We start from the raw sequence: 27,709 nt of genomic DNA, 5'->3' as shown, positions 1-27,709 counted from the left end.
ACTCAATTTCAAGAGGTATTCATCCAATGAAATATTCATTAATGCAGTAATTTCGGTAACTTATCGTCACTTCTCAACTTGTCCCAACTTGACCGATGTGGCCCTAAATGAAAATTAACTTAACATCCTCGCCTTAACATGTAAAAAAAGAAAAAAGAAAAACACAAAAACACACACAAAAAATGTGATATTACTGCCAAAAACGCTTCCTGGTCTTGATTTTGGCCAACACTTTTAATTTCGCATTTCGCATCACCTCAGAACGAGAGCTTCAAAAACTCAAATCCTTCACAAATTTATAAAATCCCACTTTTGTTTAGACCCCCTTACCACGTCTTTAAATACTCTACAACATATGTGATAACACAGGAAACAGCTTGAAAGCAGTGTTTTTGCAACAAACCAATACAATTATAATGGATAAAATTGAAACTCAATATTTTATGTTAGTATACCATTTTGTTCCAGGTTTCAATCTAGAAAGTGGTAGTAAAAAATCCATGCCAATCGCCACAAAGAACCATTGAACTTCAACTCCCATGATTCAAGGCCAATGACGTCATCTTTAAGCGACGCGTAACCGTCTTCAAAACAAACATGTAAGCTGTCTAACAAGTAGCTGTTTAGCTGTACTTCTGTTCATTTGTTGAAACTCAGTCGAGTTTCTGTTAGATTTAGATTTTGATGCTGATATTTAAGAAGTTTTTTGTCGATATTTTTACAGAATAAAGTTCGACTGTAGATTTTGGTTTTAAATTTCGCGCTGTTTGCTCCGCCTCTGTTCAGCTTGCCTCTGCGTTATGGAGGTTGGTTGCTTCGGTCAGGTTAGGAACATAAAGAAAAGTGAGAGTGGATTATTTTTTATTTTATTATTTTTTTTTCCAGTGATTGTTTAATCGGCAGAGACATATTTTTTTAAATGGAGGTGACGGACATTGGAAACAAAGAGGAAGGAAAAGTATGGCATCGTAAACCAACACCCGGCAAAAGGTAGGTTTGAATATTACCCGGGATGCCTCTTTAAAACACCTGTTTCATTAGCAGTGATCATGTGCTGCTGGGCTTACAGAGAGTTATTAAAGCAGACGTGATAACGGTGTTAAACCGTTATCACGTCTGGGAAAGTTTCGATTTCTATAAATATGTCATTTTTCCATTCGTTGTATCCTGTCTGTGGGTTTCCTTCCTTAGTGTGTTGGCGACGGTGGTCCGCACTGTTCAGCAGAACAAGACGGTGCGTTTCCTCCATGTGGCCTTCGACACCACAGGGGACTCTTTTCTGGCCGGAGATCACCATGGCAACATTTACTTCTTTGACATCAGTAGAAACAGGTGACTATCTGTGGGTCCTGCTGGGTGTGTGAGGGGATGCTGCAGAGTAAAATGTAAACAAATGGACATTTAAAGCGTCTCACAAAATCAGTCCTTCCAGTTGAACTGCTTTGCATTTTGTCACATCGCAACCGCAGCATTAGGAGTAATGAGTTGGGATTTATGTGTGCAAGGAACACCCTAGATTTGTCAGTGCCATCTGCAGGTGGCCACAAGAAGGAAGAAGGCGTTTTCGTCATAGGAGATCAAAATGAAATCTTTTGGTTTACATGCAAATGAACATTACCCTGAATGCATCATTCCCACTGAAAGACACACAGAGTTGTGCTGGATGTCTTTCAGCACAACTGGAGGGATACTTTGCACTGGAGGGAGCTATGAAAGTTTTTTTTTTAATGCATAGAACAAAAACGCAAAGTTCTTAGAGCCTAGATACTCGATGTCTAAACATGCCCTCCCTGCTTCTGGGCAGGTTCCGCTTGGTGCAGAGGACAGGACAAGCCTGTACTGCTCTGGCATTCAGCCTCCGCAGGACAACTGAGTTTCTTGTAGCTCTGGTTGACCACACCATCAAATGCTTTGACAAAGGTGAGAGGAACTCTTCTGAATCTTACCTTTCAGCAGCAAAACTATCTGGAAGCAAAGACAGACAGACCGAAACATCTCGTAAGCATCTACTCACCGCGGCGATGGTTTTTTCCCCCCGTCGTGCCGTGCCGTGTGTTTACTTCCACAGACACGAAGCAGCTGGTCAGCTGGATGAGAGGCCACGAGGGAGCCGTCACTTCCATATCCGTCCACAGCTCAGGCCGATACGCCATCACGACATCATCAGACACCGCTCAGCTCTGGGACCTGGACACCTTCCAGAGGAAGAGGAAGCTGAACATCAGACAGTCTGTCGGCATACAGAAGGTAAACAAACAGATGCAGCGCCACATAGTTAAACTCAAGTTCACTCATACCTCTGGCACATTTAGATTTAAATCTTAAAGTCTTTTTTTTTTTTTTCATGATAAAAAGAAAAATTAATGATCAACAATTTTGGTGATTTACTCCAAAACAAGGTTTCAGTAATGGTCTTAAATCCGTCCTTAAATGTTTTGAAACTCTAAAAGTCCATTAAAAGTGTCATTATTTACCGAATCACACTTCACGACAACAGTCATAAGCATTCATGAAGACTCCTTCCTGTTTATGACAGTGTCATGTTAGTCCCATGGTCATCCCTTCAAATAAAGCCTTATCAAAGAAGCTTATTTGTGTGGCACCAGTCATACACTTTGCAATACAAAGTGCTTCGCAGGAGGAAACGACATCGGATACAAAATCACATAAAAGCATAAAGACATTAGACATAATCAAGTATTTTTTTGGAAACACTAAGCCGAGACTATAAATAAATTATAAAGCAATTAATTTTCAGCGCTGATTTAAAGGAGTCAGCAGTTTAAGACAGCGGTCTGTTGTTTCTAACTAACTAAGCTGTAATTTTTTGCGTTAAGGTGGGACTCGGAGTCACTCTGTGAGGTTGGCAGCTCTGCAGCGACGCTCTGTTTCCTGCGTTTCAGGTTTTCTTCCTCCCCCTCAGCAACACCATCCTCAGCTGCTTCAGCGACGACTCCATCTTTGCGTGGGAGAGCGACACCCTGTTCTGCAGGTACCAGCTCCCCGTTCCCGACTCCGGACCCAGGATCTTTTACAAGGCCTTTGCCGTCACACGGTGGGTCTCCAGTCCATAAGATGAGCTCCTCTCCAGTGTTGCTTGTGACTGCCAGTAAAACTCTGCAGGGGTCAGAAGGCTTTAACTTGGGTGTTGTGTCGACAGAGACGGTAAAAGCCTTGCTGCCGGCGGCCGCTCCAACCTGCTGCACCTGTGGTGCCTGGAGAGCCAGCAGCTGGTCAGGGTGATCCAGATGCCGTCTCAGGTCCGAACTGTCAGGCAGCTGGAATTCCTGCCTGACAGCTTTGATGGAGGAGCCAGCCAGGTACACCAGCAGATAGGACTTTTATTTTCTTTTGGCTTTGCTGAGTTTGACATGAAACTCATCCTCCATGACAGCCGATGTCCTTCACTTTGCCTCCACATTTAGAAACCAAGTTGGATTCTGCGTTTGCTTCTTCTTTAAAATGAAGAGATTAAAAAAAACATCCCAGAATATGAACAACTTAAGCATTTGACATAAATACCCACTAATGTTGTAGATTTTAGATTTATTTTGAAGCTATTCAGCATTGAATAAATGTGAATTCAATCTGATTGATATATTTCAATGTGTGTCTATTAAAGATATTTTCAAATTGTTCAGAGTCATAAACGTCAGTCCATCCTTCCTCAGAATATCTAAAGACAGAAATGAAAAGAGGGACAGAAACTCACAGCATAATGAAATTATTCCATGGCAAACTTCCACATTTTTGACCAGTTACTCATTACAAACACACACACACACACACACACACACACACACACACACATAGAAAAGGACAAATTTAATTTTATTGTTCATATTGCGTCACCTCCTGTGGGATTTCCTTTTCCCGTTGACCTCTCTAAGGAAAACAGCTTTGTTTCTTTTACAGTTTCTATTTTTCTAGACAGGAAACCAAAATGTTCACTTCAAGAAATATTTTAATTGGTAACAAAAAGAAGGTTCATCCATATTTTCTTGCTGGTGCCAGACGCTAACGAGCTGGATGTCCTGATATGATCGTGTGCTGAAGGCGAGCAGACTCACAAAAAAGCAGAAATGTGCTAGAATGGAGGGAATAATCCAAATAGAGAAGAACTAAATAATCCTGGCTCGATGTTTGGAACGGCTGTCTGATGTTTCCAGAATCATTCAGAGAGAATCGCTTCCTTCTTTTGTACTTCTGTTCACCGTCTGTTGTTTCTCTTCTGCAGTCCTCATTCGTTTTCATGTTGTTTTTTGTTTTGTTTTTGTCTCCACAGACTTTAGGAGTGTTGAGCCAGGACGGTGTGATGCGGTTCATCAACATTCACACATGCAAACTTCTCTTCCACATGGGATCCGTGGACGAAGCCATCACCGCCGTCGCCGTCGGCCCCAACGGCCGCCACATCGCAGCCATCATGGACAGCGGAAGCATCAACATCTACAGCGCCCAGAGCCTGACGCAGGATTTGAACAAGGTGACGGTAAAACACGTTGCTACAGAACACGTGTTCTCACTGGGTCACTGAAGGCTGTTTTGTGTCTGTGCGTCCTCGCCACAGCCTCTTCCGTCTCGGGTAGCCGTGGTCTCTGGCGGCGGAGCTGGTCACGACTTTTCCAACATAAAGATGAAGGTTAGGTCAGAGGCGATCCGGCCAGCCAGGCGATCAGGCAGAGGAACACAGGTGAAGATACTGAGACCCCCTGCAGGGTCTTCAGCTGAGGACAAAGAGGTAGGAGAAACACAAAGCTAATCATTTTTATTTATACTTGTTGCACATTTGGTTTATTATTTTTATTATGATTCAGCGAATTGTACCATTGTTTTTACCAGAGGCGTTCCGATCCGATATTAATATCTGTATCGGTCTCCATATTTAAAAAAAAATTCTAGATCTGGTATTGGTGACAATGTGTCTGATCCACCAGGGCAGATCTATTCAGCCTGATTCTATGATTTGTGCTCTGAGCGACGTCTTGCTTTATTATTTATTTTACATTACAGTTAGAATTTCTAATTACGCTTTCTGAACAATTTCAGAGGTTTGCTGCAGTTTATTTTTGCATGTCTGACCGAAGTAGTGAACCTATTGTTTGTGTCAGTTTCAGTTTCTTCTTTATTTATCTTACTGTGGCTGTTCGACTCCGAAATGCTCTGACTGAACAAATTAAAGTTGTTGTTTTTAAATGTTTGACCAAGCTTGTGAAGCTGTTATTGAGTTTAGGTGTGCTGTACTGGTGCAGAGCTATCAAATAAATTCAGTACAGTTTAATAAAGCAAACAATTTACATCAGTTCAGCACTGTTTTTCTGCATCGTATCGTTATCGGTACCAGCCGATACCAAAACCTCTGATATCAGGGTTAGACTTGAATAAAGCAGATCGGTGCATCCCATTTAATGTGGAAAACCAGTAAAAGTTGCAATTGTTGGTAAAAAAAAAACAAACAAAAAAACATAGAAAATCTGGTTCCATTAAAAATTAATGGAAAATGTATGCATTTAGTTGTATTTTTCCTTATTTTCACAGTTATAAAATAGTTTCTATTGGTCTAACACATGATAAATATACCACAGTTTGAATACATGGCTAAACATCTATTATCCAATATATTTCCTCAATCAAACAAGCCGGATCCACTGATCACTTGGTTTTCTCTCGTTTTGTGATGTAGAACGAACTGCCTGCTGGTCTGAACAAGAAGAGACTTGTAGCTCTGCTGAAAGCTTTTGGGGAATTTCCAGCTAAATACAGGTGCAAACCTCTTTCTGTTGAAGGTGTTTCCATATTTGATGGTATTTTGATGCTTTACGATCATTTTCTGCGTGGTTTGTACAGGATGTTTGTGTGGAAGTCTCTGCTGTGTCTCCCAGAGAACCATGCAGCATACAGCAGCCTGACTGACAAAGGCCTGCATTCAGCCTTCCTCACTCTGCAAGACAAGTACCCAATCAAGAGCCACAAACTGCAGAGAGGATTGCAAAGGTCTGTTCCTCCTGCGAGTGTTACTGAAATCTGACATAACAGAGTAATTTTTGTCTGGTTTAATTGTGTAAATCTGTTTTTTTTTTTGTCTCCTCTGCAGGGTTCTATCTGCCTTAGCTCACTGGGCAGCCATTTTTGCAGAGGTGGAATATCTTCCTCTACTCTCGTTTCCTTTTGTCAAGCTTTTCCAGAACAACCCCATGCTCTGCTTTGAGGTGGTGGCCACTGTTATCGGTACGTCTTTACTGTGACGCCATCTAAAAGATTAGCTTAAAGCAGGTTTCCTCTGTAATGTCTGCTGACTCACCATGTGCTGGTTTAGTGAACTGGTGCCAGCACTGGTTCGAGTATTTCCCCAACCCTCCTCTGAACATCCTGAGCATGGCGGAGAACATTCTGGGTCATCACGACAAGGAGCTGCTGCAGCACCTGATGGACTGCGGCATCACCTCGCAGGTAACGGCGGCGGCAGCAACAACAGGCCAACAATCAGAGACAGTCTGGAGTCTGACTTATACTGTTTCAGGAACGGAAAATAGTTTCCACTGTTTCTAGACTTTAAGACTTTAATTAATGTCACAATATCCATCCATCCATCTGATTGGTCCATAATCCACCATTTCCTAATCTGTTCATCTTCTTAATTCATTCTGTCAAAATATGCCACAAGCGACTCTGAATTTTCCTTCTGGTAAAGTTTGTAATCTTCACATACTGAATGTCCGGAGACTTGTCCGACACTAGAAGTTGCACGTTTACAGTAACGGGTTTATCCTCACTTCTAAGAACCCTGTCCTCCGTCTCTCTGTCTGTCCCAGCTGTACGTGTGGCCGCTGTTGGAGACCATGTTCTCCGAGGTTCTGACGCGCGACGAGTGGCTCCGGCTGTTTGACAACGTCTTCTCCAACCACCCGTCCTTCCTGCTGATGGCCTGTGTGGCCTACATCATCTCCTGCCGGGAACCTCTGCTGCTGTGCTCCCAGAAGAAGGACTTTGAGGTACGCTTTCTTGCCCCTCCGTCTTAATCACCACTGCGATCTGTTGTCACAAATGTACCTTCCTCTTCCTCAGTACTTTTTTCACCATCGTAACAACCTGGACGTTGGGGCGATGATAAAGGAGGCTTACAGGATTACTGGCAGCACGCCGGCTGCCATCCACCCCCGAACCCTGCTCTCCGACTTTACGCCCCTCACCAGCGGCCAGTACCCCATCTTCAACCAGTACCCAGAATTCATAGTGGAATTCCAAAGCAGGGAGAGGGAGCGAATACGGCTGCAGGAGATGGAGTACCTCAAAGAAAGGCGAGCTAATCTCAATAGCAGACATGTAACTGCATCATCGCAGCTGCATGATGATGATGTAATGACATCTGTGAGCGGAGCGAGTTAATCATATCTTTATGTTTTCCAACTGCAAAAAAGGTCATTGTCCAGCAGAGGACAGGGACCCTTTTTCTTTTCCTTCTTCTGTCCTGAAGATTGCTTTTGTTCATCTGTGTTACATTTAGTATGTTTACATTTTTTAGGACTATTTTATCCTGTCTGAGCTAAGGATGCAAGTCAACTATTAACGAGTTAATCTAAAGTTGATCGACTAATGATTAATAAGTGACAGTTTGGGGTTTTTTTTACCGGAGTTTACTCTTGACTGTCTTTCCATTACAGGAAGGGCTTAAATGTTCAAATTTGGCCTCTGACACAAGGAGCCGGTGCAGATGGATACTCATTGTTTCCAAGTTTATATCTTAAATGAGAAATGTTAAAAAAAAAAATTATTCGGGGTTTTTTGCTTTTATTTCATTTCATTGTCATGCCACAAACATAAAAAAACATTTTGTGGAAATTAATTGACCCAAAAAGTTAAATACCTGTAAACATTTAGACAAATGTCACTCTAATACTGTTGTTTTTAAACTTCTTTAATTTATTGTTGTACAGATAAAGGAGAAAAATCCATTTATATTTTTTTTGTGTCATTGATAGGAGGAAAAAACTAATTTTGGCCCCCGATGCAAAACATTTGGACATGGACAAAGAGATCGTTATTGGAATTAATTCACCATTAATCGACAATCAATCATAAGTCGATTAATTGTTTGTGTCTCTAGTCTGTTATTCAGACCTAAAGTGACTTTTGTGGCGTCTTCAGGGAGGAGTTGTCGGCACTGCGAGCCGACTTTGTGCGCCGCCAAGCTGAAGAGAAAGCCTACTACGCCCAGCAGGTGGATTTATTTACTAGACTTCCTCACAAGCAAAAGACTGTATTGTGTCAAAGTGTTCAGATTTTAATACAAATCACCTGTTTTTGAAAGCTAAGCACCTGAAATAATCCGATTTATTAAACGATTTCAATATAGGAGTTGCTTCAGAAAGCCGAGGAGCAGCGCAGAAACATCCTGGCACAAGAGGAGGAGAAGCTCGCACAGCAGAGGACAAAGTATCCAACGACGCTCTCCCGTGTTCATTGTTTCTACCAAAAGAAGAAACGTAGCATTAGTTATTAAAGTTTCCACGGTGTTTAGGCTGACGGCGATGAAGAGAGAGCTGAAGGTGAAGGAGCTACACCTGCTGGACGCAACTAGAAGACGCTTCCTGAAGCACCAACAGGATCTCCAAGCCTCGCAGATACAGAGGCTGGACCAGGAGATCAGCAGGAAGGTAAGCTCCTCTGTGTCCGAGTGTCGCACCTGTAATGCCTGCGACGTTGAGCTTCTTTTTTTTTTATTCTTTTTTTTTTATGATGAACCTCGAATCTCGACCCAGATGGATCAGCGGGAGCAAGAGACGGCCGCAGCGGTTCAGGAGCTAGAAGTCAGACAGATGGAGCTGGAGGTGCAGAGGAAACGGCTTGAGCAGGTGACGAGAGCCGCCTGGGCCTAACGGGGAACATACGGGCCGTTTACGTCACAAAAACACTTAGATTAATGGTTCTCTACGTGGTTTGGACAGGTGCTTGAAATCCTTAAAACCGCTTGAATTTCAATTAGGTATTTTTACGATTTGGAAAGTGCTTGATTTCCAAACTGCTCAGTTTTGTAATAAACTGCAATCTAACGTTTGATTAGAAGCCTAAATTTGGAAAATGTTATTTATAGTTGAAACCAGATATGTTCATACACATAATAAAAAGACAGACATATTTTTTTTCTCAAGGTCTGGAGTTAAATCAGACTGAAGTTTTCTTACTTTAGGTTAATTTAGAATTAGAAAAAATGGTGAACAAACCCTGAAATAATTGCTGCTGCTTAGGACCTGCTGAAGAAGCAGGAGCGCGTCGGACGAGAGCTTGAAGAGGAGGTGCAGCTGAAAATGAGAGCTGCAGAGAGAGCAGATGAGACCGGCCCAGAGCAGCTGCACGGCGCAGAGAGCAACCCGCAGGTCAGCGACACACCCCGCTGGAAATTTAGCACCTCACAACAGTTGTCCAAGGAAAGCACTAAGCAGTTATCATGACTTGGGTTTTGGTCCAAGTTTCTGCAATATTTACCGTCTGTTCATGCGACATAAACTCTCACACAGGCCCTGGAGGAGTCCCTGGCAGAGGCGTACCAGCTGGGCCTGGAGTCGGACTGGCAGAGAGAGGTGCTGGGGCGCCTGCAGCAGGTCGAAGCTGAGCAGGAGAGGAAGAGGAATCTGCTGGCAGAGCTTCAAAGAAAATCTCTGGCAGAGGAAGAGAAGCTGGCTCACACCATGAGAGAAGTGGCAGGAAGAAAAGTGAGAATAGGATTTTTTTTCTTATTTTTGTCAGTGTTTATTAGTGTGGAACAGAAACAAATAATACAGGTGTAATTTTATCTCAGACTTCAAAACAAACGTAATCTCTGAGAAGTGTGGGATTTGTTCAAGGGGGTTTTTGGTTGTTGTTTTTTTACTGTTTTTATTCATAGAGAGTGATTGCTGTGTTTATTTTGCAGTGGGATGAAGTGATGAATAGCAGAGCAGAGTTACAGGAGCAGCGACTGGCCTGGTCCACAGCAGACACAGGTAACACACACCATGGTAGAGGTGGATATTAATAGATGGTCAAACAGCCTTTAAATGTACCTGAGAAAACTGCCCGGAAACCGCCTGTCTTGTCGGATATTAACGGGGAGAAAAAACTCCATCTTCAAAACACCTCGAGTCAGCTGTAGGTGTCATGTCAGGCCACTAGATGGCGATGTGATTTTTCCGAGTGTCATCGAATGCGCAGGCGCTTTTGACCTTTAGTTTCCGCCTCATTGTAAACAATAACCCGTAATCATAGACATGAATATGCCCGTAATCCTATGAGCGAAGAGCTCATGCAGCACTTTTATTCCTTATCAGAAACCTGTTAAACTGAACCGGTTATTAGTACAACATAGCATAATGCTATCCGCCATTGTTTTTGTTATTATCAACCCGTGCACGCTTAGCATAAACCCTACAGCAGAACATAAACCCTACAGCCGTGCGTTCTGCACATGTGCGCCGTCACCTCCGCGGGTGGAGCTACACAAAGGCTTCACTCTTTCATTTTCCTGCCTTGTTTCTGCTCAGACTGCTCCCTACCACAAGGTGGCAGTGTCGTATCAAGTTGTTTGCCAGTCACTACCACAGAAATGCTCTGCATTGCACAAAATCGATAAAGAAGCACTCACTTCTGCCATTACAGGATTTTAAATTAGAACATTTCCGAATAATTAATTCAAATAACATTTAGAATGTGTTTAACCGATTTCATTCTTCTTTACCATAATAAAAAACTCTCACCTCTGAATTTTAACATAAATGATGTCCAGGAAACCTGTACTGCACAGATCTAATCTGGTCTTTTTTTTTTATTGTCTCAGAAGGAGAGAGACTTCTTCACAGACCTGCTGCTTTTGTTGCAGCTAAAGGTGTAAATACAGCCACAGCGAGGAGCTCTGCCGCCCCCCAGAGGCAGGAAAGCGCCAGCATGGTGTGTCTGAACAGCACTTCACCTTCAGGGAGCTCCTCTACCAGCTGTGAGTCGGTTTAAGCAGTAAAAACTCATTACATTAAATACATTTTAGTTCACTTCTTCAGTGTTTTTGTGTGGTAATAATTATTTAATAGTAATTAAGGGTTCTGTTTGCGTCCTGTTTAGTCTCCCTGGACCGTGGCCGGGCCCTCTTGGACAGCAGCGAGAGGGAGCTGCTGAAGGAAATCAGGGAGCTGAGACAGAAGCTGGCAGCGCGAGCCAGAGAGTCCACCTCGCCCTCTTCACCGTCTGTGCCCACGCCGTCCTCTGTGTCCTAGTGACCACCAGCTGCCTTCTGTCGTCTGCCCGTTTAAGGAAACATATTCTGAACCTAAGCTCACTGCAGCAAAACACAAACAGTGACTCAGACCGTGGAGCGTGCTGACTGGCTGCTGCGTGTTTATGAACCATCCGCCCTTCCATCTCAGACAGGTTGAGGTTTTACTTTGCGCAGATGAACTCATGCATGAGAAGATTCTTTAACAGCATCATTGAGCGCAGTGAGAAGTTTAATTTATTTCAGTTCTGGGAAACATTTTGTGATGAAAAGACAAATGTGACCTGACGCCATTCCTGCATCTTTTCCTGTCTTTGCTCTCTGAAAAGTCCTTAGTCAGCAAAAAAAAACTAAGAAGTGCTTCAACAAACAGTCCAGATGGATCAAGTGGAGCGGTGTCAGATTGGTGCTGCGTTTGAATGTCTGATTTCCACTTCCTACTCACCAGAGCGTCTTCTCACTCTGAACTTCTCCGGTATTTTCTGTACTTGTGACCTCGGCGTGCGTAATATACAGACTGAAACCCTCTGATGAGGAAGGAGCAACAACTTTAAATGCAGGAATATAAATTAGGGGCACAATGAGCACTCTGATTTCTGCTGCAGTAAACGGTGCAGCATGAACTCTTGCAGCCATTGTAACCATAGACACAAATAAGTGGCCGTAACTACTACTTACTTATTTTTATATTTTCTTTGGTAAGAGCACCAGTGCTTTAATTTGATCTTTTATTATCTTTATTATATCAGAGATGTTTTTTTTTTATTTATATTTGTCTCGCTTAAAGCCATTTTTGATAAAGCCGCCAGCATTCTGTCTGTTTTATGGTAACTTTTGATTCCCATTTATCTCATCTTGATACATTTTATAATGATTTACTCACATTTGACCTAAAATACACCACCTAGGCATTTTTTCAAAAGCAGTCACTGCGTGACCAAAGCATCCTCCTTTTGGCAGGGCAGTGAAAAGCTACAATTATCTACTGAACGTGTTGCAAAGACTCATGTTTAACTTTTAAAGCTGACAAGTGGCATCGATGCAAAGCAAAACCAAAGCAGAAAAACCTCCAAAAAGGTAAAAAAAAAATAAAAAATCACTGCATTGAAGACAGTCGAAAACAGATGCATGTCAGCTGGAGATCTGCTTAAATGTGTCATCATCAGTGTAAGAAACAGCCTTGGCTGTGCGTTTGTGTCTCTGCTCCTAATCCCTGTCTAGGTGTGTCTACCATTGAACCAAAAGCCAATCAGCTGCTCTTTGACAGGAGCTGAAGTGACAGCCATCTTCATTCCAGTCACTCATTCGTTCCTGCGCCCATCAAGCTGCCTCAGGCCTGGGAACAAAACTCTACATCTGCTGTGCTGAACTATTAACCACATCATGAATGTTTTCCTACTGCCTGGAAGAAAACAGGCAGTGCTGTGTTTCTTTCATTTAATTACACATAGACATACATTCCTCTCTATTTTTTTTAACTTCAGGATCCTTAACTGTTTAAGAACCTTAAAAGAGCACGCATACTTCCTGAACAACACAATTTGTCAGGATTCAGCCACAAACTTTAATTTATTTCATTATTAATGTGACCGAGCAACACAAAGCAGCACATGACTATGACATTCTGTGGCTGTTTTTTTGAAGACTACAGATGTTTTCTTAGAAAACGAATCACATCACAAAGACCAAGGAACACCTCAGACAGGCCAGAAGAAAGTCAATTTGAAAGCAGAGTTGATTTATGAAACAATTTCCCAAGCTTTAACCATCTCACGTAAAAAAAAAAAGCCCAGTATTTTACCCAAAGTTTAAAAGAGTCTGGCGCAGCTGCAAATCTGCAGATTAGGGAGGCAAAAAGAAAAAAACTCCAGAAAACCTTTAGTCCAGTTTAAAGTTTGCCACAGGCTCTACTGGACACAAATACTGTGGCCAGATTAGACCAATATCTAGTTTTTAAACCTAAATCCAAAATGTCATGTGTGTTTTCTGTCTCCACTGTGAGACATGGTGTTGGAAGTATCATGCTGTGGGGAGTTTTTTTTTTTCCTGTTGCAGGGACAGGAAAGCTGATCAGAGTTGATGGGAGTTTCACTTTCCATTATGATATCAACCCTAAACATACAGAACAGAACTAAATGGAACAGCTAAGAAGAAAAACAACTTGTGTCAAAATGGTGTAGTTAAAGTCCAGAGCTAAATCTAATTGAGAATGTTTGAGCGTTGATTTACTATTATATATATATAATTACTACCGTAGTAACGAAACTAATCATTACTATGTTTACTGTCAAATAGCAATGATGGTAACGATTACTAGTAAAATACCAAAAACGGAGATAAAAGTTGAGGATGGTGAATAGTTCTGCAAAGTGCTGTGTGTGATAAACTCACCTGTCACATCTCATCATGTTGAGGAAATCACCTGGCTCTCAGCAGAGGCGGGTCTACCTGTCTTTCCACACCAGCAGTTCTCCCACACAGCTGCAGCAGAACCGCGGATGCAGTTCTTCCCTTATTATGCTGATCCAGACTGAAGCTGTTCGAATCAGAACCGTTCCTCCAGCCAGAAAAACCTTCATCAAAGTTCCTCCACCATGGACGGATCCAACAACATCTCAGTTTTGTCATACAGAAGGTTCCAGCCTGTGGGGAAGGTGAGGCGGCGGGTTCAGGGCCTTCGCATCCCCTCGTCCTCTAATTATTGCCCCTGTACGACCAGCGGAACCAAACCGGACCTGAGCCACAACGAGAGCGCGCGGTTAGCGGCCGACTGCCTGCTGTCCCAGGGCCTGGACGGATACCGCCAAGTGCTGCAGGCAGAGGGGGAGGTGGACTTCCTGTCAGAGCTGGAGAAGCTTTACGTCCTACAAAACGGGAGAGATGCAAACACAGGTTGGATGTTTTCCTCTTTTTTTTTTTGTAATTTCAGTTTTTTACTGTCTTGTGTTGTTAACAGATGATGCAGATGAAATAGACAACATGGATAAAGAGTTTGTCAACCTGTTTGCCCATTGTGAGTCCGAAACGAGCAGCGACTCCACAGTGGAGTGTTTGGACCAGAAGATCGATAAAGGTATTAAATTACTTTACTGCAGTCTTGTCTGTCTGAAAGCCAATTTCTTCAGGCTCCAATTTCTGACTCCACAGATGGGAAATTATTGGCTGCTGTGTCGGACGATCCCAGTAAGGCTGCAAAGTTATCGATTATTCTGACGATTAATCGTGTACAAAAAATTAGCACATTGTACAGATTTTTTATTTAAGCACTTAAGCCTTTTATATACAATATTCAAAATACATTAAAATTTGAAAATATAAGTAAATATTTCACTTCCTTTTTTTAAATAAGAAAATAAACATTAATGCAGCAACAAAGTGAATTTAAATCTGGTGAAGCTTAGACTATGCAGACAAAAGCTTTTGTCATTTTAAATGCAAAATATAAATGTATGTTATAGAGTTTTGGCTTAATTACAGCTCTGAATATGTAGCTGTGTTTTTTTTTTTCCAGCAAATGGCATCTTTTGAGTCTGTATTCTCCAGTTAGCGATTAATTGATAACTAAATAAGCTGACGATTATTTCAGTAATCGATTCATCACGATTAATCTGATTAATCATTTCAGCCCTAGATCCCAGCCCCGAGGTGTTTCTCCAGTCTGATAGGACTGCAGCTGCCATGAAGGATCTGGTCAGACAGTTCCTCCGAAAGGCTAAACTGGTACGATAGGAGGTGTGTTTGTGTGACATGAATCCCTGTTGCTGTAGTACCACACAGTTGGCAGGCATGCGGGTGACAGTGTGGGTGCGTGTATGTGTGTGTGTGTGTGTGTGTGTGTGTGTATTCAGGTCTTGGCTGTAGTGATGGACGCCTTCAGTGACCCGGAGCTGCTGTGTGATCTTCTCGAGGCGAGCAGGAAGAGAAACGTGTCTGTTCACCTCCTGCTGGACCACGTTAACCTGGAGGGGTTTGTCAGCATGTGGCAGGAACTCAAACTCATCAGCAGAAACTTCCCGGTAAGTATTTTCAAAACGGGAAAAACAAAAAAAAACAAAAAAAAAGAAAAAAGCTGGACTTATTTGGCTTCAGACAGTGAGAAGAAAATTTGCTGCTGCATGTTTGTGATAGTTAGTGTGTGTTGGTGTGTACAGAAGGTGTCGGTGCGAAGCGTCCCAGGTCAGACCTACAGCGCAAAGACGGGCAGGAAGCTGACAGGTCAGATAGCGGAGAGTTTTATCATCGCTGACTGGGATGAGGTGTTGACTGGTACATACAGGTACATCTACACACACACACACACACACACACACACTGCAAAAACACACCCAGTTTCGCCAAGTATTTGTGGTCCAGTTTCTAGTGCAAATATTTTAGGACACTTTAAGTGAGACAAAAACTAACTTAACAAGTAACTTTTTAGCATGATGTAGGAGCTAATCTGGCAGATTTTTTCCCTTGTAACATGGGAAAAATGTTTTCTTATAAGTGAGCTTTACTTACATCATGTTATAATGTCATTACTCATCAAAAACAAACCTAGAGTGTTGCCTTGACTCTTTCGTGCACCTCTGAGGAATCCTTGAATCGCCTGTGGGAACCATTCAGCTGTGCAAAACACCTGGGTGCACCAAGCTCCTCCTCAGACCTGCACTTTCCAAGTTTCCGAGCTTCCGCTTCACAGAGCAGCCTTTGATTTACCTGATTGTGCTATAAAATAGCATTATGTGTCCAGAAAAGACAAAATACTGCCCCTTTAAGATATTTACATTGGAAACTAGGCAAAAATACTTGGTATTATTTAGTGTCTTTGCAGGATGCCGCTTCCAGAAAACGTTTTCTGTTTCTCCATTAATGCTTCCATTATTGTATAACTCTTTCCTATGATGTATTCCTGTTTTTGGTTTCTCCCTCAGTTTCACATGGCTGTCCAGTATGGTCCATCAGAGTCTTCTGGTTCTCATCAAAGGTTCCTCGGTCTCACATTTCCATCAGGAGTTCCTCAGGCTTCACTCCAGCTCCAAGCCGGTCCCTGGATTTGTCACTTTCATCTCTCTGCCACAGTGTCTTTGCCTTTACTCCCAATCTCATGAGCATCCAAATGGCTGTAACTGGAAATCCCACAAGACTGTGACAGCAGCATGTTCACCTGGAGAGATTAGTCTACAGCCTCCTCAAGGCGATAAGCAGCCCATAGAGAAAATACGTCCACATCTGCCTCTGTGGCCTTCGGTTCAAACAGCAGCAGAAAGTGGGACAGGAGCCAAGACGGAGCTGCAGAATCAGAACCAGATTCACGGTCGCCCTCATCTTCCCGATCAGACCTTCTCAGATGTTCAGCTTCTCAGCACCACCGTGAAGAAGAATGCCGAGGTCCAAGAGCCGCGCAATCTGAACGATCTGTCTCTAACACACGGACGGCAAAATGTTCACGGTCAGTCAGGCTTAAGGAAGCAAAACAGCCTCGCTCTCCCAGATGGGAGCAGCGAAGGAGTTTTCGCTCAGCAAAGGAACAGAAACACGTCGGCAGGGTTCACACCAGACATCCAAGCACAAAGAGACCAACCGGATTCCTCACGAATTGCTCACGCTAAGGTGGAACTTCAGTGTGATCAACCTCAACTCCTCTCACCTCCGTCGTCACAGAAAACACGACCGAACTTCAGCCGTCAGGTCTCTTTCAGGAGCTCCAGGGAGTACATGCCCAACCTCCAACCCAACGCCTTCAGAGGAACCAACAAGCAGGAAGGGTTCATGGACCGGCATCAGGGTCGTCTGAACTTGTCCTCTCACACAGTGACCTCCTGCTTTAGACCAGCACCAACAGGAACAGGAACCGCTCTCGGTCCTCAGCAGCAGGCGGAGTCCAAGCGGTTCCTGTCAGGATTACGGGCCACGATGCAACCGCATCACGTCAGACTGCACTGGAGCCCACAGGAGGCTGCGCGACCCGGAGCGATGGCTCGCTACAACTCCTTCAGCGGTGCACATGAGACGGGGCAGGCAGGCTGGAGAACCCTGCAGAGCAGCAGCAGCACGTCGCTGCGAAGGAGCCTGAGCCTGACGGAGAGAAGCCCAGCAGGATACAGAGGAGCAGGACTTCACCCTGTATCAATACATCCACAGTTTTAATGAAAAGCCCATGCATTAACAGAGCTCCACTGGACTGAGAGATTCAATCAGTGGACAAGACGCAGCCCAAAAACAAAGCAATGCAGAAATCTGAAATCAAAGAGAAATTGTACGTAATTTTCAAAATGCAATAAAAAACGTAAGAAAAAAAAAAGAAAATGCTCCATTTCTTCTTTGCCCCTTTACTTTGATACCACTGGATAGAGTCCATTGCAACCAAAGGTCTTTGGACGCCACATAACACATAGCGTTAGTTTTCCACCACGTTATTCTCCATTCACATGGTGAAACACGGTAGTGGCAGAATCAGGCTTTCTGTGACAGCAACAAGGAAGCTGGTTAGAGCTGATAGGAAGATTATTTTTTCACAAAACAATTGATGAAAAAAAAAAAAGTCCATCTCCAGACATTCACTGTACTGACTAAAGGGAAGCAGTACAAATGTCTGCCAAACTAAACAGATTTTTAATTAGGGGAGGAAAAAAGATTTAGTTTCCACTTGTTAGTTTTCCATTTTACTTTGTCTGTCACATAAAATCCCAAAGGGAATAAGCTTTTGGCTTTAAAGCAAGAAAAGCTGGGAAACCGTCAGTGGAAATGAATCGATTTGCAAAGCACTGCTTTTCTGGTTCAGCTTTTATCTTTTAAAATTGACAGATTATCTGATTCCGTCTTTCAAAAGTAACTCAACACGACACGGCATGTCAGTTCCCACGACTTTGAATGGCCTTTCTGGTCTGTTATAAACATGACTTGGTTTTCCTACTAAAATGATTCTTTTGTGTCGAGTTTTCCTCTTCAATATTAAATATTAAATAACCTCCCAGGCTGGAGTTACTCATCTCATTTAGTGTTTGTGAGGACAAACGTGATTAAATCCAATCCAATTCAGTTAATTTACAAATGTCATCTGAAGGCACCTCACAGAGAAATGTCAACTTTTCTCAAAACATCTGAATCCTGTTTTTGATAACATTTTCTAAAAGGATGAAGAACTTAAATGTAGTATTTTAGACAAAATATGTTGTAAAAATAAACATTTATTAATTTGTAGAACATATAACCATTTTGAAGAAAAGAAGAAATAAAAAGACACGGATATTAAAATATAAACAAACCTGTTTACACAGAGCACAACATGTTACACATGTAATACTTATAGCTACTTTTACTGGCAACACATTATTCTTTGGTCGTCCCAAAAAAACAAAAACAAAAGAACTTAAATATACTGCAACACTGCTATATCTGCAACAAATATTTGTTTGAAGCATCTTCAGCGTGATCTGAAATCCTCTGCCAGTTTGGCTGCAAACATGGACTCCAGCAGCATTAAGGTTCAGCCTGAGGTCCATCAGTCTGTGACGCTGCGGCCAGTGAAACGCTGCTCCACCAACGCTCTCTGAAGCTCTGCAAGCACACCGAGGTCAGGCTCTCCCCGTCCTGGTAGTCCTCCCTCATCTTCTCTGGGATCAGGTCCTCTGACATCACCTGGATCATCAAAGCAGCAGCAGAAGGTTCTAGTAGAAGCAGAGTCTAGACTCTCTGAGAATGAAGTGAAAACTCGTCCCGCTCACCTCGGTGAGAGCCTGCAGCGTCGCTTCTTTAGGATTTAGTCGCTGCAGCGCCTCTTCTGTGATCCGGAGAGTCTTTTCACTGCGCTGCAACACAAAGGAGGACTGCTGCTGGCGCAGGATTCTCAACAGGAGCCTTTAAGAAAAAAACGCATAAAATAGGTGTATGATTTACACATAAAGACTAAAACCAAGGAAACCTGTCATTTCATGTCGTCTGCTGCTGTGTGGAGAAATGTTTAACTGCTACATAATAAATGACTTTGTTTTCAGGTTGTATTTATGTGTTTAATGTAGGGCTGGACAATAAATCAATAACAATATACATCATGATAGACACGTGATCAATATCAATAGATAATACTGATAGAATATTCAATCATTTTGCTGAATTCCAATCCAGAACCGCACAGCATTCTGGGGGATGTAGGCTGGCTTTGCCAGCTAAGCAAGATTGGTGGTATCAACTAACTAACTCACTCTGGTTACCTAGCAACAACCTGTTGAGTAACTTGGCAGCAGCATTTTAAGGCTTCCCCACCGTGACTCACAACTGACGTGGAATGAAAACATACAAAACTAATCAATGATTATCAATATCGACTGATATGAAATGCTTATATTGTGATATGTTTTTCAGCCATGTCGTCCAGCCCTAGGTTAATGTCCCGTTAGCTGGGTGTGATTTAGCCTGTGTTAAAGCAGCAGCTTCATCAGAAAGCGTTACCGTGTTCTGATGAAACACATGCAAGCTCTCAGCCAGACCCGGTCCTCAGTGAGCTCTGCTGCCCCCTCCTGGTCCGCCTCAGACTCTCCTTTCAGAGCCTCTGATGAACGTTCTGGTACACAGAAGCACATAGTCTATATATATATATATTGAGCTAAATATATGTAGATTAAAATATTTTTTATCTACAGAAGGTCGCTGTACCCATGTCTGAGTTGCAGTCCAGCAACTGTAAACACGTCTGACCCAGGCTGAACCAGTGCCAGGGGTTAAAGGGCAGCAGGCTGCACAGCTGCTGCAGGCAGGACATCTGAGGCCCCACACAGCCAAAGTGCTGGTAAATGCTGACCTTCAGGACGTGTTCAGATTTAAAGTTAGCACTCACACCAATCTGAATTATGAACAAAAAGGTTGTATTTGATACGGACTTTGAGCAGCAGGAGGCTGGTCAGGTGGCAGGTGTTGGAGGAGTCTTTGTTCTGCAGGAAATGGACACAGTGTGAGGAACGCTGTTTACTACAGGAGACATCTGATCTTATTTTACACAAGATGTTTTTTTCATAATCTATGAAAATGTATTGTATTTTATGACAGTTCTTGACTTAAATCATCGAAACCAACCCCATGATCATTCAGAGATTTTTTTTTTTTTTGTGAATAATTACAGCAGGTAATCTTAGGAAAAACCTGCAGGAAAAGAACTTCACCAGTAATCCAGCTAGCTCCAGCGCCTGCTCCCTTTGTCCCAGCTTGGTGCAGCATCGAGCCATTCCCTCCAGGACGTCGCGCCTGATGGTCAAGTTGTTGTCTGCGATCCACTGCAGGCAGGTGCTGTAAGCATCCAGGGCTCTCTGAACGAGGTGGCATGAGACACAACGACAGTCAAGCAATGATTCGGCTTTAAACTTAAACAGCTGGTATTAGTGCAGTGAAAGTATAAAACATCTAGAGCCTCACTTCACATATTTACATATTTAAATCATAAGAGTTGAAGGTGTGTGATTAAAGGATTGTAAAGCAGCTTGGCCTGATTAAAAAAAAAATTAAAATCTTTGTGTGATGCCGAATGTTTCCCTGTGCATTAATAAATCCTGTATTTTTGTACATAAACAACTATTTTAAATATTATGGAAATATTTCTCCTCTTTCCATCTGTCTGTTCTATTCAAATTAGGAGCCAAAAATAAGAGTTTACACATTTCTCATCAGAATGCTGTCGCTTTGCATGCAAATTTTGCTGCGACGTTCCAGTTGAAGTTCAGTTTTGCAAACTCTGCAGGGGAATTCACTAAAGAGTGAGTGAAAGAAAATTGAAGAACTCCAGTTACCTGATAGTCCCCATGTCTGAAAGCCAGGTCACCTCTGAACTTGAACACTTTCTGCTTCTCCAAGGAATCGTCCGTATCCAGAGCGCTGCTCTCACAAAACCACTGCGAGGAGAAACAGGAGGACGTGACTGATATATTAACTGCGAAGTGTAAACTTCAATGTTTTAGAAAATAAAAATACTAAAAATTATGAAAGTATGAACTACCACAATCTATCTTTCCCGTATTTTTCCAAGCTTACAAGTCATTTTAATAACAGGCTTTCTGACACAAAATAGCAGCACAAAGTCAATAATCTGGCAGATAGTCTCACCTCTGGTTCACACAGTTTGGCGTTATAAGACGACAGAGACTCACACACCCGCTCCCTGGCCTCTGAAAACACAGAGTCATCAAAGGTGCTGCCGAATATCTCCATCCAGAAGTAAAAAGACTCAAAAAATATTCTATTCCAACGAAGAAAAAAAAATGGATCCAAATATTTCAACTCGACTTCACCAGTTTGATTTTGACGACAGTCACTCGGTCCGTCAGGAGCTGTTCCGACGGAAAATTCAATAACTCTATGGTTCCGGGACGAAAGATTCTCGAGAATAAGGGGACATGGACGAATAAATAAAAGAATAAATATATAAGTAAAAGAATAAATATATATCGGATATAAATAAATAAAAGAATAAATATATATCCAACATAATAATAAATGAAAGAATCAATATAAAAATAAAAGTAGAAATATATAAATAAAAGCATAAATATATATTTTGATAAGAAATAAAAGCATAAATATATATTTTCATTTGATGTATTTATTTCTGTATTTGTTTCTTTGATCGCATTGAACAAGTTAATGTTCTTCTTCCAGTTCAATTGTGTTTTGTCGCCCTCTTCTGGTCATTTTTTGAGTAAATAATAATAATAATAATAATAATAATAATAATAATAATAATAATAATAATAATAATAATAATAATAATAATAATAACAAAAAACATAACAAAAATAGCAGCATATAATAACTAAATTGTTTGCCAGTAATTTGTGGCACTTGAGTTAAAGTTAGATTTAAATTAAGACCACATCAGTTTTTAGTCTCTTGAACAGAAAAATGTTTTTACTCTCTTACCATAAAACTAGGGTTTGACTTCCTTTCACACCTGGACTCAATAAAAGAATGTCATGTCGATTTCACCTTTAAAAGATATTTACTTTGAAAATTAGTGACATGTTAAATACTTTTGGCTATACTGACTCATTCAGTAAATTTGAATATTATTGAAAAGTTCATTTATTTCAGGAACTTTATAACTAATTGAACACATTGCGTAGATTAATTACACACATGGATGTTTGATATCCTTTATTTCTATTAAGTGTGATGATTTTCCCCTAATAGTTCCTGAAAATATGACATTTAAAATTAATTATTGCCTCAGACCAATGAAAAATGTACTTTTAAAACACATAAATGTATGGCTATAAAAGGTTATTATTTTCAAAAGGTACTTTTAATCTGACAAGACTCTTGAAGACATTTTTAATTATTGAGTATGACTGTTGTATCTGTGCTTTGAAAATGGCTGAACAGAACGACTAAGACTGGGTGAGTTAAAGAAAATATATTTTCAGAAAAATAAAGGAAACGTAGGAACATAAACAATGATCACTCACAATGCTTATATGAAATGCTGGGTGTAATGATTGTGTAACAATAGGCTGTTATAACCAAATGTTGTGTTTTTACATGAGAAAATGTCAACCATTCATTAATGCATTAGTGTGGATTATCAGTCATCAGGACAAAAGCATCCTAATGCTGGTGTTGGTCGTGTCTTTAGCTGGACTGATGTTATTACTCCTGTGCTGTAGTTGTTACCACATCTTCTTGCTTTCACATTTGGATTTCTTTCTGAGGTTGGCAAGTAGGACAGGGTTTATGCAGATCCACATGTGGTTACAGCTCAGTAATCATTTATTTAACTGATTTTATCTATTTCAAAGAGTCCAAACTCAAGGAAACAAATTTAATTCACTGTTTATCCCAGTTTGCAAACAAGGACGAAGTTTAGTTTCAGGACAAAAAAGTTAAGCATCAGTTATTTCCTCAGGAAATTCAAGGCTACGGATTCAAAAGACCAACATGAGCTCAGTGTGTTTGGAAGGAGGATTTTAACTCTTGTGTGTGAGAGACTGAAGCGATACATTTGATGTCGCCTTGGGGCCCATGCGGACCCGGCAGAGGCGAAAACGACACAGTTGATGCGTTACAGAAGAAGCCAACCTGCCGCTGCAATGGTGGTGTAGAGCAACACAAAACACAAACACCAGAGTTCACAGTAGATGTCGGCATGCAGTCGAGTGAACGCAGCTAGCTATCCGTCAGAAGGTTCAGCAAATCTGTTGTGGAAATCTGAGTTCAAACTGAAATAATGTTAAATATTTTTGGATTTTTGATGAGAAAGAAAAAACATTTGACCTCAAAATAGAAAACATCAAACTTTTTACTATTTCCATCCATACATCCAAAAACTGACATCTGACTATCAGCTTAAATAAAAAAACATAACATTCATAACCATGATAAAGAAAATCTACAACCATTGATGCCAGGATCAATTAGAAAATATAAAAAGATCCAAAAAGATGTCTTTAATCAACATTAATGAGAAGATAGCTTTTATGTTTTATTTAATCACCAAACAGGGCATATCTCCATATAAAATTACCATTAAAAAAAAGCACTCAAAGCTGATAAATCAGTTCTCTAAATGAGTAACGTTGTACAGAATTTCAAAAATTGAACATTTATTTCAGTGTAAAATATTTTGTGATGTTTAATACTTGAATGAAAAAAACTAACATTTGCTGTACTTCTCCATTTATTCTGATAAAACAATAAAACAGCCTAATAAGCAATGCTCATCAGCGGTCATTTACAACAAGCTTTAAAGCATTACACATTATAAATACTTCATAATGATATCAGTGAGCATGACACTATACAGACTCAGAACCCTTTGATACAAATACAATTATTATTACCATGACATAACGGGGCCGGCTATACGCTGGGGCAAAAGGGGGATGTGCCCCTCAAACAAACGTCTTGTCCCCTCAAATGAAACTTGCCACAAATAACGGAACATCTCCTTTATCTGAGGTACTGCTGCACACCGTGCTGAGCAGGCTGCAGTCTGTCTGCGGTCAGGCTGCAGCTGAAACCCCTCAGCCGCTAGTAAGCAGCCAATCAGCATTCAGTATTCGAACGAGCCTAACGCGAGCGAGATCCCGCCCCCTGCTAGCCAACCTGCTAGCCAACGGTGGCGACTTTATCTGTCAAGTTGTCTAAATCTTAAATGTGCGCGAAAGGAGCGCAGTGTTTTGCTAAGACTACAGCTACAAAACAAGCCCCAAAGTTTCACAGGTTATTAAAAGGTTTTAATTTAAAAAAATATCGAGGGAGTTGGAAGTAGGTCAGTTATGTTCCCTTGACTTCAACAACCTTAGCATGTTGCGCTGCGCAGTTCGGTGTGTTTCGGATCAGTTTATGAGGCGACCCTCACACCAACTCTGTGACAGAGCATCAGTCCAGCAGGTTTTTAAGTTAGCTAATGAACCCCGCTGTGTTTACTTGTAGTAATCGCAAAATAATTAAGGCAAGAAAAAAAAAATGTTACGAACTGAATATTCTGTTCTTTTTGTGGGAAATGTTTGCGTTTTTGGCGCTGAATCCTGATAGTTAACGCAGCGCCTGCTCTGCGTTAACTATCTGGATTTGTTGTTACTCGGTTTTATGCGTGTAAATCATACATTTGGTCCAAACAAATTATTCCAAGAAAATGAACTAGGTGAGTTCCTGAATTGGAATTGTGTAAAAATGTTAATAATTCATCAAAGGGAAACTGCAAACTTCTGCAAAGGCTACCAGAATAATAGACTTAAAGGGCTTTTTTTGTCAGTATTTGCTGTGAATATAATACAGCCTGTAAGTTGATGTGAAATTCGCTTACGTTTGTATGACACCACTGTGAGGATTCCGACTTTTATCATTTTATAGTCCACCATAAAATATATGAAGTCTATCAACCCCTAATATACATAATGACGCCCCCTTAACATTTTCGCCTGCCCCCTCATGTATCCATGTCTAGAACCGCCCCGTGACATAATAAGGTTTGCTCAAAGAAGGAAAATCAAACCAACCACCCAAAAAATGACAGAAATAAAAATGAACTTTTCAAACAGAGGGTCGTTCTGTTTGCATCTGTCCATCCAGGATTCAGAACCGATCCCCGATTTCCTCCACAGATTTTCAGGGATTCTTCACAACAATCAGTCATAACAGAATGGAGGTACTTGAAAAAGAAAAAAAAAAGTTTCCTCATGTAAATCCAGTCAAGACGAAATATATAATCCACTTGGAGAAGTGATGGGAAATACATACAAATAAAATTATTAATTAGCAGTGTTGCTATCAAGCAAATGTGTGACACCACATTTCAGCGTTAACGTACCCAAAGCTGTGCCAGTGATGTTCACGTCACAAAGAACCATGGCTTTTTGTCCTGGTCTGATCACCGTCACGTAGCGCCCAAACACCGATTTGGGGAACCTGAAGACGTTTATCTGGCCTGTGTTGAACTCTGTGATGTTGTAGGCTCTGAGTAAAACCATTTGAGAAACAATGAAACACCCCAACAGTGAAGCAGAAAAACCTAGAAAACCTTTTTTCAAGTGTTGGGGAAGAAAAAAAAACGCCTATTCCCAACTGATTTTTTCTTTCACTCAACTGTCTGTAAATATGCTATTCATTTTTTGACATTTAAATGTTATGAGACACGTATTTTTACTATCTATAAGCCATGATCATAAATTACAAGACCTAACCTCTTTAGATTTCACTGGTGTAATGAATCTAAATTTTTTCATTAGTTTCACTTTCTGAAATGACGAAAAATACAATAGTTTTGAACTGGACCTGCATGTTATATTGTGTTAAAGCCTGAATATGTAAATGTAACACATCGAGGAAACACGAGGGTCTTACAGTTTGCCGTTCTTTGGAGAGTTTCCTACGTAGATCTCGGCAGGCGTTACGTTTAGACTTGAGCAGTTCATGTTGTATATAGAGACACAGGAAACGTTGTGAACGCCCTGCAGGTCAATTCTCCACCAGGAGCTCGAATGAATCAGGGTGAGAGAACATGTGGAGCGATTCCCATCAGAGGCTCTCTCAGCGTTGGTAAGTCGCCTGTATTCATTAGAAAAGTTGGGAGACTGAGATGCGTTCTTGTCAGTCAGATCTATCAGCGGTTCGTTGCAATAATCTGTAAATAAAAAGAGACGATGAGACACATCCTTTCAAAATTTCATGACATTATTAAGAAAACATAAGGTGATTTATTTGGTCTCACCTGTTGTCTGCTGAGTTACATACAGCCTTCCTATAAAGAGTGGTAAAAGTCTAATTTTTAATTATTTACTACTTTTAGTTAATAACGAGAAAATTCTTTCTTCTCTTTTTTTCACTGTTTAGCTACGTCATTTATATATTTACATGTTTTTCTCTGTCCTGTTGTAAAAATTTCTTTTTTTACACAATTAATCTCCAAAAATATAGAAATGTTATGGATGAAATGAGCAACTCACCAATCAGTAAGATGGGTAACAGTCTCCACATCATCTTTGATGGTTTCTGAAATAAATGACTGAATAAGATACGAGAAAAAAAGTTCTTTACACAAATAACTTTTCCATTATGAAACCAATAACAGCTGTCTCATCCAGTCATGTTAAACTCACTCACCTTTGGGACGACGTCGATCACTCTCAGCTGATTTATGATTCTCTCTCAGTCACACCTCGGCTTTTATTTGTCAGTGTTTCTAAGTTGGAACAAAATGTCGTCTACATGTCCAACCTGATCCAAATATAGATATTTTACTTCAGAAGTACGTTTAAAACCAAATGTTTGCATCTGATTTCCATCAGTACCGCTGTTCATGACTCACCTTTGCTTTCCTGTCATGAAGAGATGTAAATGTGTCCTGGTTGGTTGACAAAGAGACTCTTTAATCAAAGAGCTTTTTGTGAGTTAGTTATTTAATTTTTTTCTCAGGTTATTTTTTTTAATAGATGAGCCTTTGATAGACTATATCTTTCCATCTGCAACAGAGGTTCTCATATTTTTACATGTACCACTAAACAAATTTTTACTTATGACCATAATTGCAGACATTAAAAAAAATTGAGGGTTGACTTTCCTGTAAAAATCACAGTAAAAACAAGACATTTCTAAAACTTTGATGATTTCGATACCGTTGAAACTTTTATGTACAGTTCTCTGCAAAAATGGGAGAGAAATCTGGAGCAACGAAGAGATTCAGAGGGAGAGTTTCGACTGTATCGAGTCGTCCAGGAGGATTTCTACATACTTTTAAATACATACTTTTAAATATTTCTTTTTGAGTTCCTTTGCTTTCTTCCCATCACAAACTTTGGTGGCTCCACCTTCTGCACCTCTGTTTTTCAAAACCATTCAGTTGTATTCAATATCAGCTCAGCTATACGTTTCCTTTTCTCTCTTTTTCAGGGTTTACAACATCACAAACTCCCAACAAGGCCAGATAAATGTCTTTAATTTGATGAAGTCGGTGTCCGGGCGCTACGTCACTGTGATGAAACCAGGAAACACGTTTCTGGTTCTCTGTGA

At 41.0% G+C, this 27,709-nt stretch overlaps 4 protein-coding genes across 7 annotated transcripts; 2 read left to right on the top strand and 2 right to left on the bottom strand.

Moving 5' to 3' along the window:
- The first annotated feature begins 507 nt into the window (after window positions 1–507).
- tbc1d31 (TBC1 domain family, member 31) lies at window positions 508–12,043 on the top strand. 3 transcript variants are annotated; one of them, XM_015041565.1, is made up of 23 exons: window positions 508–990; window positions 1,192–1,332; window positions 1,805–1,920; window positions 2,069–2,247; window positions 2,904–3,055; window positions 3,161–3,320; window positions 4,286–4,486; window positions 4,571–4,741; window positions 5,684–5,763; window positions 5,848–5,994; window positions 6,095–6,228; window positions 6,317–6,450; window positions 6,813–6,992; window positions 7,066–7,298; window positions 8,146–8,218; window positions 8,354–8,433; window positions 8,519–8,654; window positions 8,760–8,852; window positions 9,246–9,374; window positions 9,516–9,710; window positions 9,911–9,980; window positions 10,853–10,966; window positions 11,089–12,043. In XM_015041565.1, the coding sequence occupies exons 1-23, from the start codon at window positions 920–922 to the stop codon at window positions 11,238–11,240; spliced, it is 3,141 nt and encodes a 1,046-aa protein (XP_014897051.1). In that variant the 5' UTR covers window positions 508–919; the 3' UTR covers window positions 11,241–12,043. The 3 variants fall into 3 exon arrangements, with proteins under 3 accessions (XP_014897051.1, XP_014897050.1, XP_014897049.1); XM_015041564.1 differs by having other exon boundaries at window positions 10,814–10,966; XM_015041563.1 differs by having other exon boundaries at window positions 509–990; window positions 10,811–10,966.
- Window positions 11,630–26,869, bottom strand: LOC106953054 (fucolectin-4-like). 2 transcript variants are annotated; one of them, XR_001426110.1, is made up of 7 exons: window positions 26,804–26,869; window positions 26,647–26,692; window positions 26,412–26,441; window positions 26,045–26,324; window positions 25,512–25,657; window positions 24,679–25,352; window positions 11,630–13,812 (listed from the first exon to the last, which is right to left on the bottom strand). XR_001426110.1 is itself a non-coding variant. In XM_015041569.1 (6 exons), exons 2-6 carry the CDS (start codon window positions 26,678–26,680, stop codon window positions 25,330–25,332), a joined length of 513 nt encoding a protein of 170 aa, XP_014897055.1. In that variant the 5' UTR covers window positions 26,681–26,692; window positions 26,804–26,869; the 3' UTR covers window positions 23,362–25,329. The 2 variants fall into 2 exon arrangements, 1 of the variants encoding a protein (XP_014897055.1); XM_015041569.1 differs by lacking the exon at window positions 11,630–13,812 and having other exon boundaries at window positions 23,362–25,352.
- On the top strand, window positions 13,812–17,659 carry fam83a (family with sequence similarity 83 member A). The gene is made up of 6 exons (XM_015041567.1): window positions 13,812–14,131; window positions 14,196–14,312; window positions 14,865–14,959; window positions 15,088–15,255; window positions 15,391–15,515; window positions 16,153–17,659. Exons 1-6 carry the CDS (start codon window positions 13,834–13,836, stop codon window positions 17,366–17,368), a joined length of 2,019 nt encoding a protein of 672 aa, XP_014897053.1. The 5' UTR covers window positions 13,812–13,833; the 3' UTR covers window positions 17,369–17,659.
- Window positions 18,450–21,572, bottom strand: cunh8orf76 (chromosome unknown C8orf76 homolog). Its single transcript, XM_015041568.1, has 8 exons — window positions 21,311–21,572; window positions 20,998–21,099; window positions 20,377–20,520; window positions 20,098–20,148; window positions 19,874–20,018; window positions 19,670–19,781; window positions 18,946–19,078; window positions 18,450–18,859 (listed from the first exon to the last, which is right to left on the bottom strand). Exons 1-8 carry the CDS (start codon window positions 21,413–21,415, stop codon window positions 18,701–18,703), a joined length of 951 nt encoding a protein of 316 aa, XP_014897054.1. The 5' UTR covers window positions 21,416–21,572; the 3' UTR covers window positions 18,450–18,700.
- Window positions 26,870–27,709: the final 840 nt, after the last annotated feature.

This window comes from Poecilia latipinna, unplaced genomic scaffold (genome assembly GCF_001443285.1).
Source record: "Poecilia latipinna isolate Pla-1442-1.1 unplaced genomic scaffold, P_latipinna-1.0 Scaffold558, whole genome shotgun sequence".
NCBI classification, from domain to species: domain Eukaryota; kingdom Metazoa; phylum Chordata; class Actinopteri; order Cyprinodontiformes; family Poeciliidae; genus Poecilia; species Poecilia latipinna.
This window is presented reverse-complemented; position numbering and strand designations above follow the sequence as displayed.